This window comes from Mesocricetus auratus, unplaced genomic scaffold (assembly GCF_017639785.1).
Source record: "Mesocricetus auratus isolate SY011 unplaced genomic scaffold, BCM_Maur_2.0 Super-Scaffold_100046, whole genome shotgun sequence".
NCBI classification, from domain to species: domain Eukaryota; kingdom Metazoa; phylum Chordata; class Mammalia; order Rodentia; family Cricetidae; genus Mesocricetus; species Mesocricetus auratus.
Genome location: NW_024429223.1, coordinates 2,127,348 through 2,136,841, shown reverse-complemented (window position 1 = coordinate 2,136,841; position 9,494 = coordinate 2,127,348). Strand labels below are relative to the sequence as shown.

The 9,494-nt window shown below is 55.1% G+C and overlaps 1 protein-coding gene across 2 annotated transcripts; it reads left to right on the top strand.

The window, feature by feature from the left end:
• The first annotated feature begins 156 nt into the window (after positions 1-156).
• Fxyd7 (FXYD domain containing ion transport regulator 7) lies at positions 157-9,431 on the top strand. Of its 2 annotated transcripts, none has more exons than XM_013121822.2 (6): positions 157-323; positions 4,672-4,701; positions 6,734-6,808; positions 6,980-7,013; positions 7,118-7,158; positions 9,035-9,431. In XM_013121822.2, the coding sequence occupies exons 1-6, from the start codon at positions 293-295 to the stop codon at positions 9,055-9,057; spliced, it is 234 nt and encodes a 77-aa protein (XP_012977276.1). In that variant the 5' UTR covers positions 157-292; the 3' UTR covers positions 9,058-9,431. The 2 variants fall into 2 exon arrangements, with proteins under 2 accessions (XP_012977276.1, XP_005081848.1); XM_005081791.3 differs by having other exon boundaries at positions 163-323; positions 6,980-7,022.
• Positions 9,432-9,494: the final 63 nt, after the last annotated feature.

Below are 9,494 nucleotides of genomic sequence, written 5' to 3'. Positions count from 1 at the left end.
TGATCTCAGTGCCTCTTGTGCGAAAACCCGGGAGCCCCCCCCTTGGCCCCGGCAGGGGGCGCCCCCACCCTTGGGGAAGGGGCGGGGACATCAGCAGTGGGCGGGGGCGGGGGCGGGGAGGGATGGCCTGGACGAGGGCGGGCTCTCCGGGCCCCCATTGGCTACAGGCCCCCCCCGCCCTACCAGGGCTCCCCCACCTTACCCCCCCACATCAGTCTGTCCTGCTTCCAGCTGCTGCTGCAGCCGCACCTTCGCTGCATCAGCATTCAGCAGCCCCCTGCTCCGGCTCAGCATGGCCACCCCAACCCAGAGCCCCACAAACGGTGAGCGTCACCTGGGGGAATGGGTGCTGGCATCGGGGTGGGGGGGGACCCTGGATCTAAGAGCTTAGGGGACAGGATGCGGGGAGAATCCCATACTGAGAGGAAGAGGAAGGGGAAATGTCTATCCCTATCGTGGGCGGAAAACCCAGGAGCACATTCCCTGACGCCTCTTGGGGTTTCTTGGGCACCCCCGTACTGGACCTATGATTAGAGTGACAGTCCCAAGAGAAAGGATGCTCGGACAGGTTGCTATGGCAACCGGGTGCCTGGTCCAGCACAGCAGTGGAAGCTAACGGGAAGAGATGGGGGGGGGACTAAGGATGGGAGCTGATGGATCTGCAGCCACAGAGGTTCTGGAAGACTTCAGCAGCCTGAGGTGGGCCAGTGAAAGGGGTCATTATTCCCATGACTGCCTAGTATAGTGTGGGTATTTACTGAACTCCCTGACAGGCAGATGCTAAAGGACCAGAGGGACTGTTGAAGGGAGAAGAGGGTGGTGGTGGTGGCGTCACAAGAGATGGACTAAGAAAGCCCGGAAGAGACAGAGACCGAGAGAAACGGGAGAGCCGGAGGCACGAAAAACCCAGGTGACAGTCTCTGGGAGATGCAATGAGGAGAGAGAGAGCCAGAGATGGAAGGAAGAGAGCCGATCCTCAGACGGATAGACGCTGAGATAGAGGAACACAGACAATTACGGAGGAAGGGGGAACGGGTGGGGCTGCGGCACTGCAGTGAACCCGCGTGGTGGTGATGGAATGTCGGGGACCACTCTTCCCAGTCCGCACGTACTTATGGCTTCATCTCGGAGACACGCTTGCCTCCCCGCATCCAGATGCACTGGGTTTATACTAGCACCCATTAACCCAGATCTGCGCGCACCCGCTTAAACACTCTCTGGCTCCGTGGCTTCCTGGACCTCGGTTACCTGGTCCTCTGCAGAGGAGCTAGGGGTAGGATGCTTGAAAGGGGAGGGGGCAAGGCAGAGGACTTGGGGGGTTCTGCGGAGCCCCTAGCGGTGGAGGGAACCCCAATTTCCACTCTCAGGGCACCTTCCCTTTCCTCTTTCCCTGCAGGCGCGGCGGGGGGGGGGGGGCTGCTGTGCTGAGCCCTAGCTGCAGAATCCCAGGCAGGGCGGGGGTGGGGTGGGGGGTGAGGGGCTGCAGAGGCTGGGAGCCACCCCAGGGAGAGGGGGCAGGGCTGAACCAGCAGATCTGGCGGGAGCCCAGGGCTTCTTCTTCGCAGAGGTGGCGGTTAGCAGGATCGATGGCAGCAGACGGGTAGAGGTGGGAGGGCAGATGCCTCGCCAATCCCCTTTTCCCTGTCACAGGGGACCGCAGGACTTGGGAAACCCCGGGAGAGGAAAAGCTCCTGTGCATTCGTCGCAGCCGCTTACGGAAACAAATTAATGAATTGTGGGAGAGAAGGGAGATGCGGTTCTTGCCAGAGAACCAGGGGCGGGGGGGGGGGAGAATCAGGGGTGAGAAGGACGGGGATGTGGGCATACCTAGGTCTAGGTCCCTATTTTGGGGAGCGAAGACATTCAGCTTGGCCAGAAGCCAGGTCTGCAGGGAGCAAAGAGGGGAGATAAGATTGGCCCAACCCCCAAACCTCACATAGGACCCCACCCAACCTGGGGTGCCAGGACCCCAATCACCTCGAAAGATGCCCTGGTTACCATAGCAACCACCTCCTTCCTGATCTCTCCCTGGCAACTGGCCAAGAGTGGAGTACATTGCTTCTCCTGCCTCCTGGCTCCACCCTTAACCCAGCCACACCCTGAAAGCGGGGACTGCGGTGGTCAGGGACCTGCAGGGATCTTTGGAGGAGTCCGAGAAGATGCTGGAACAGGCAATCAGGAGAAGGGATGTATGGGGAAACCAGGGCCAGTGCCTCTGCCTCTGATACAATCACCTGCAAACTCGACTCGGAGGCTCTCTCGTTCATTCATTCATTCATTCATTCATTCACTCATTCATTCCAGAAAACTTCTTGAAAACCAGAGTGAACTGCAGAGACCAATTTGCCCACCTTCTGCTGGTGAAGCTAAAATGCAGGCCAGGTGACTCTCAGACACGGGGTCTTAGCCGTATGCGGCTGAGTGTTGCCCTATTAGAATGTTCCTTTTATTGCTGTTTATTTTTTTTCTTCAGAGGATTAACCTCTTTTAAAAAAAATAGTGGGCTTTATCTCTTTTTATCACCACCACAAACAGAAAATTAGTATCTTTTTCCTTCTCTTGCCCTACAAGACAGAAGGCAGGTGCGGTGGTGCATGATAGAAATCTCAGCACTCTGAAGGTGGAGAGGCAGGAGGGATATGAGCGTAAGACCAGCCTGGGCTACATATTGAGAGCCTTTCCAAAAAGCAAAACTAACTCACATTCCCCCAAACAACAATTCCATTGACCCAGGATTTGTTTAGGATCTGGACAGAGACCTGGAAAGGACACACCAGATAAACGCACACCGTGTATGGCCTTGCCTCAAAGCCAGCTGCATCAGTCAGTTTAGGCTCCAGGTAGTGTTGGTAACAAATGGTACCAAAAGTCTCAGTGGAGGAAGACCACTAGAACGCATTGCTAACCTGGGGATATGTGGATGGAGGCAGGAGGTCCCCACAGCCCAAAGACAACAGAGGCACAATCCGGAGTACTTAGCAGTCAGCTCTAAGGACACAGCCCCACCCAGTTCCCGTGAAACCCAGAAACATTAATGTCATCACCCACCCCCCCTCTTCCTATTGGCACAAGATGCAGAATTCTGCTGTAGACAGGGCAGAATGTTGACAGCTACAGGGTACACATCTTTGTTTTGTTTTGGTTTTGGTTTTTCGAGACAGGGTTTCTTGTGGCTTCAGAGGCTGTCCTGGAACTCGCTCTTGTAGACCAGGCTGGTCTCGAACTCACAGAAACCCTCCTGCCTCTGCCCTCCGAGTGCTGGGATTAAAGGTGTGCGTCACCATTGCCTGGCTCGACATCTTTTAATTTAATTTAATTTTTAAAGACAGGGTCTCACTATGTGGTCCTAGCTGGTCTGGAACTCACTCTGTTGACCAGGCTGGCCTCAAATTTTCAGAGATCCACCTTTCTCTGCCTCCCTAGTACTAGGATTAAAGGCATATGCTACCATGACTGGCCAGGGTGGACATCTTACACTGGAAGGATGTTCTGAGCTCCCTCTCTACCTGGGCCAAAGGGGGGGGGTCTCCTTGTAGCCCAGGCTGTCCTTGATGTCTCTATCCTGTCTCATTCTTCCAAGTGCTAGGGTATAGGTATGGGCCACTATGTCTACCTCTCCTAGACTGCCGGAAGGGGTTTAGGGCAAAGGTGAGAGACAGGAAAAGGCTGCACACATGCATACATGCACAGGCACACGTGCACACACACGCATGCATGCACACACGCACAGGCACACGCATGCATGCATGCGCACACACACGCACATGTACTTTCTGAGGTTGGAGGGACCCGACCTCAGGAACCTAAGGGCCCCCTGTTTCACATGGAAGAGAAGATTCATTGACAGAGGAGAACAGAGTTGCCACAAGACTGATCCCAGCTCTCAAAACTGCTGGTGTCTTAGGTGACAAGAATATGAGTCAGCGCAGGTTGCCCATACTGAATTTGGTGACAGCCTAAGCGGATGGGAGAACCCCTGCAGGGGACAGCCTTGAGACCTCAGGGGCCCTAGGATGACTGGGGGGGTTGAAGGAGTCTTCAAGGGAAGTCAATGCATCCATCTGGTGGTCCTCTTGTGAGACTGGACTCTGATAGGTCCAGCGTGTGTGTGTGCGTGTGTTCATGTGTGTGTGCATGTGTTCATGTGTGTGCATGCATGGGCATGTGATCATGTGTGTGCATGCATGTGTTCATGTGTATGCATGCATGTGTGCATGCATGTGCATGTGTGCATGCATGTGCATGTGTTCATGTGTGTGCACGCACGGGCATGTGTTCATGTGTGTGCATGCATGTGCATGTGTTCATGTGTGTGCATGCATGTGCATATGTTCATGTGTGTGCATGCATGTGCATGTGTTCATGTGTGTGCATGTGTTCATGTGTGTGTGTGCGTGCACATGCGTGTGTTCCATAGAATGATTCCGAGGGTGTAGGACCAGGACTGCCTTTACAGCTGGGTGGGTCGCACACGACATGGCGCTGACAGCTGAGTGAACAGGTCTGCAGAGCATCCCGTGTGCTCTTCTGAGAGGCAGTATCCGCCACCATCGAGGGGCTTCCTACTCCAAGTTCCCTAAAGAAGCGCTTGGACCATCCTGGTCCTCGAAGATGCCCACAAAGCCAGTGTTGAAACATGTTTTTCCCTCTTCTCTGTCTTCTTTCCCACAGTTCCTGAAGAAACAGACCCATTTTACTATGGTGAGTGTTGGATCTTGTGCCGGGATGCCCTAGGGCTAGAACGGAAGGGTAGTTTCACCTGGGACTGCAGGACAGGAGCCACTGGCCCTGTGACCATGTGGCTATGGCTCGCTGAAGGGGTCTGCGGAGGGCAGAGCCAAACTGGGGAAGGGAGGTGGCCTTTTACCTCCTCCAGTCCCTGATGGGGACTGAGCGCCTTGTAAAGCCTGCTTTCTCTTGGGTCAGGGTAGAGATTAACTGGGACTGGCAAACACTAACCTAAGGCTTCCTCTTTGGAGACCAGGAAGAGAGCTGGGAAGGGCAAATACATTCATTATATCAGTGCTGGAGGAACTACACCAGCCAGGTGAGGCTGCTGTCTGCCTCGATAATGAATAATACTCAAGGCCTCCAAGGGTTATGGCTAGGACTATGGTCTGGTGCACTGGAGCAATTGTGCTCTGAAGCTTGGGAGGAGTTGTAAAATGACTCAGAGGTTTGAATCATAATTTATCCACTCCCTAGCTGTGTGGCCTCTCCAGAGCCTCTTCTAAATAGGGGGCTGTAATGGTTCCCACCTATGAGGACTATGGAAAGAGTTACCGTAACAATGCCTTTCTCTCATCCCTAAAACACTGGAGCCCTAGGCCTGGCAGATCTGAGATCTAGCCTGACTTCCCTCTACTTTCTGTCTCCTGGCGCCCTCCATTTTACTCACGAATGCAGACCCTCTCATAGGCCAAGGTCCTCACTACCTCAGGGCCTTTGGACTTCCTGTTCCTTCTGCCGGAAACATGATCCCTCCCTCCGCTCTCTGCACAGTGAGCTAAGGCTCCCCCTCCTCCTGGTCTCAGATCAGATATTGACTGCTGGCTAGGAGGCTGTCCCTGAGTGCCCAGCAGGAACAGCCACACCGCACCCTGCTGGGACTTGGGGATTTGTGTGTGGCCTTGTTTCTGGTAGGGACTTTGATGAATGCTTGATCACAGCCTCAGAGCCAGGTGTTGAAGGGCAGATGTGGGGTGGACATCTACCCCACCTGGCTCTGGGGACACCATGGGGAGGTTTCTAGGCCAGACTTTCCGTCAGCCTCATATTCTCCTATTGGTCACACATGTATAGCACACAAGAATAATTCTTCCCCACATTCAGGAGGCTGAGGCAGGGGGATTGTGAGTTTGAGACCAGTCTGCGTTATGCAGGGAGATCCTGTGTCGAAGCAATAAGTTCTTATGAAGGAAACTTCAGAGGAGGGAATGGGGTTAGAGGGAGATCTGGGACCGAGAGACTTTTAAACAGGACATCTCAGTTAAACCCACAGGTTGGTGAGGAAGTCAAATGCATGGAGCCTTTGGGTAGAGGAGGTGACTGGCACAAATGTCCCGGGGCAGGATGGCTGGCATGCTCTAGAATTAGGGGCGTTACATAGCTAAGCAGAGAACCGAGGAGAAGGAAGGGCTGTGTGAAGCCTGGGTAGGATCAGGACTAGGTCATCCACTGGAGGACTTTCCTTCATTGTATCAGCGCTAGATGGACTGTATCAGTCAGGCGAGGCTGCTGCCTGACTCAGTAACAAATAGCACTCAATGCCTCCGAGGGTTATGGCTAGGACTTATGGGCTTGTGCGCTGAAATAATCAGAGAAGCACCCTGGGATGAGTCGTGAAACAACTCTGAGGTGCGAATCTTGGTTTACCTTGGTTTTTGCTTGGAGGCCATTTGGGAGGCTGAGGCCCCTGATCTGACTGGGTTCTGGTGGCTTGGGAGGGAGAATGGGGGCTGGGCATCGAGACCATAGAGAGGCCTGCTGGGGTAGTCGAGGGCTGATCATGGAGGACAGGACCAAGAGGAGGCCCCGAGATGGGGCAATCGATGGGACTTCGTGTCTAAGGGCGGCATTGGGAAGGAGGGTGAAGGGTCGAGAGGCACAGAGGTCTCGGGCTGGCCCAGGCAATTTGCCCTCCCCCCCCAGGCTCTTCTGGAGCTGGGGGCTCAGCTCTCCGCTTTCCTGTCCCCGTTGGGCCGCTGACCCGAGGGTCCCCTGTCTCCCGTAGACTATGCCACCGTGCAGACTGTGGGGATGACCCTGGCCACTATCATGTTCGTGCTGGGAATCATCATCATCCTCAGTAAGTGCCCTCCCCACTCGCGGGTCCCCAAACTAAGCGTCCCCCCACCGTAGAGGGTCTCCTGCTGGCCCCACCCACCCCATGCTTACCGGTGAAGGCTCCCCCCCACTAAACCTGCCCTGTCTCTCCCTACCCACCTGCATCGCTCCCTGCTGTCTCTTTTCCTAACAGGCAAGAAAGTGAAGTGCAGGAAGGCGGACTCCAGGTCTGAGAGGTGGGGCAGCCTGGGGGACTGGGGTGGAGACCCCTAACATAGGGCCCAGGGAGCCCAGCCACCCTGCTAAGCTTCTCCCCTCTTTCTCTCCACAGCCCAACATGCAAATCCTGTAAGTCGGAACTGCCCTCTTCAGGTGAGCATGGCTTTGCCAGGGAGGGTGGGGGACCGGATGGGGTGGGGGTAGGGACGGGGGGGGACATGACCCACCAGGCTGCAGCAGATTCAAGGTCCTTTGGGATTGAAGCTGCGGGGCGGGGGGGGGGGTTCCAGCAATATCTCAGGGAGGAGGTCCCAAAGAAATGCAAGTGTCAGAAAGCTTGGTGGGTGGGGTGTGGCTGGGGAAGTCTTTGAGGATGGAAGTAGCCTGCTAGCACTTGGGAAACCCACACAGGCTTCCCCTCTTCCTTCCAGTGAGCCCGCAGGGAAGAGAAAGCAAGAGGGAGAGAGGAGAGGCTGGGCTTCTGAGTAAGGGCACTCGGGAGAAGTGTGGAATACAGCCCTAAAGACGGAGGGAAGGCTCGGAGGGTGATGTGTACCTTTAATGCTGGCACTTGGGAATTGGAGTGGGGTGGAGAGACTGCATCTCCGTAAATTCCAGGCCAGCCAGCCAGGGCTGCAAAGTGAGACATGGTCTCAAAAACAAACAAACAAACAAACAAACACTTAACAACGAAGCAAAACAAAAGATGAGGTTTGGGGGAACATGCTACTGGGGATGAAGCCCTGGATCTAATCCCAAGCATGGCCTAAACTGGGCATGGTGCCTGTCCAGCATCTCAGCACTCTGGAGGTGGAGGCAGGAGAAACCAGGAGTGTGAGGCCATTCCTAGCTATAGAGAGAGTTAGGGGGTAGCCTGGGCTACACAAGACTGTGTCTCAAAAACAAAAGGGTTCCAGCAGGAAGGAAGCCGGGAATGGGAAGCTGGTGTAGGAGAGAGAGAATGGAGGGTCAGCTCAGAGGGACAGGAAGGTGATAAAGACAGGCGGGGAGGTAATGGGGTGGGGTGGGGGGAGGGAGGGAGGATGAAAATTGAGAGGAGAGGTTGTACATGGTAAACTTCCGGGTGACTATTAGCAGAATTACCTCCCTCCTAGGGATTTTATTTTATTTTTTTATTTTTAAATTTATTTATTTATCATGAATACAACATCCTGACTCTATGTATGCCTGCATTCCAGAAGAAGGCACCAGATCTCATTACAGATGGTTGTGAGCCACCATGTGGTTGCTGGGAATTGAACTCAGGACCTCTGGAAGAGCAGTCAGTGCTCTTAACCTCTGAGCCATCTCTCCAGCCCCTCTCCTAGGGAATTTAGTGGGGCAAAAAGATTCAGAGGTGGGATTCTCTTCCTCTTATGCCATCTCTCTTTAGTCTTGGCTGTCCAGGAACTCACCGTGTAGCCCAGGGCAACCTCAAACTCACAGCCAAACCCCTGCCTCAGACGTCCAAGTGCTAGGGTTACAGGTGTAAGCCAGTTTCCCTTTAAACTCTCACAACAAAGGGTGGTGCTCTGAGGAGTTAGGTTATATGAGGGAAGGCCGGGTGAGAAATTATGTCTTGCTCCATGCCTTCCTAATGAGAGTTAAAAACATCAGAGGTGTCTGTGGTGCCGGGGAAGGTGTTTGGCCCAACTTTAGCTGGGGCATGAGAAAGAGGTGGCCTGCCCTAGAAGGGAAGTCGAGGCCCGGAGGATGCCCGCTGGATGCCCGGGTTGTCCAGAGCATATCTAGGAAAGGAGCGAGTGGGGGGTGTAGCATCAGGTGGGGGACTCTTTCTGCCAAGGAGACTTTGAGCACGCAGGAACACCCAGGTCATCCTTAAGTGTTCACCACAGCTAGATTCCCTTACTCCGTGGCCCGAGATGGAGCAGACAGCAGCCGAGAAGATGCCCCTGTGCATGGTGACCAGGCATCGGGGTTGGGAAGACATGAGGAATCCCCAGAGCTAGCCAGAGGGAGACCACCCCTGGATTCTGGGTCACTGACACGGGTTCTCTTCTGTTCCCAGCACCTGGAGGTGGTGGCGTGTAGGACCCTCTGCAGATCTCCACTGCTGTCCCTGGCCAGAGCGCAGGAGCCCGAGGACCGGGTGAAGGCGGTGGGGACCCAGCCTGGCGCCGGGGAGTGTGCCCCCAATGAGCCGCCACACCCACCCCAAGGCCGGAGCCATGGCATCCCGCTCTCCCTCCCCAGGCCTTGGCAACGACGATTCCCCAAAGAGTCCATTCGCACCCCAGACCCAGAGACTCAGGCCTCCAGCTCCTGGGATCCAGGAGTCCATCTCCAGTTCCCTGGGACCCTCGTGTCCCTCCTTCCTGCATCTCCTGGTCTCCTCCAGGACCCTCCTGGCTGTCCCCACAGGGTCCACGTCTTGAGCTTAATAAATGTGCATTCATTTTCCCCCCGTTCTGTCTGTGTGTTGTCGTCTGTGGGTACCCAAGGACCGGGTGGGAGGCTGAGGCGGCTGT

What these genes read in the sequence shown, in the direction of transcription:
- Fxyd7 (XM_005081791.3), top strand. Translation starts at nt 293, where the DNA reads ATGGCCACCCCAACCCAGAGCCCCACAAACG. An exon ending in GGGAATCATCATCATCCTCA is followed by an intron (nt 6,809 to 6,979) that starts GTAAGTGCCCTC and finishes TTTTCCTAACAG; the next exon opens with GCAAGAAAGTGAAGTGCAGG. An exon ending in GTCGGAACTGCCCTCTTCAG is followed by an intron (nt 7,159 to 9,034) that starts GTGAGCATGGCT and finishes TTCTGTTCCCAG; the next exon opens with CACCTGGAGGTGGTGGCGTG.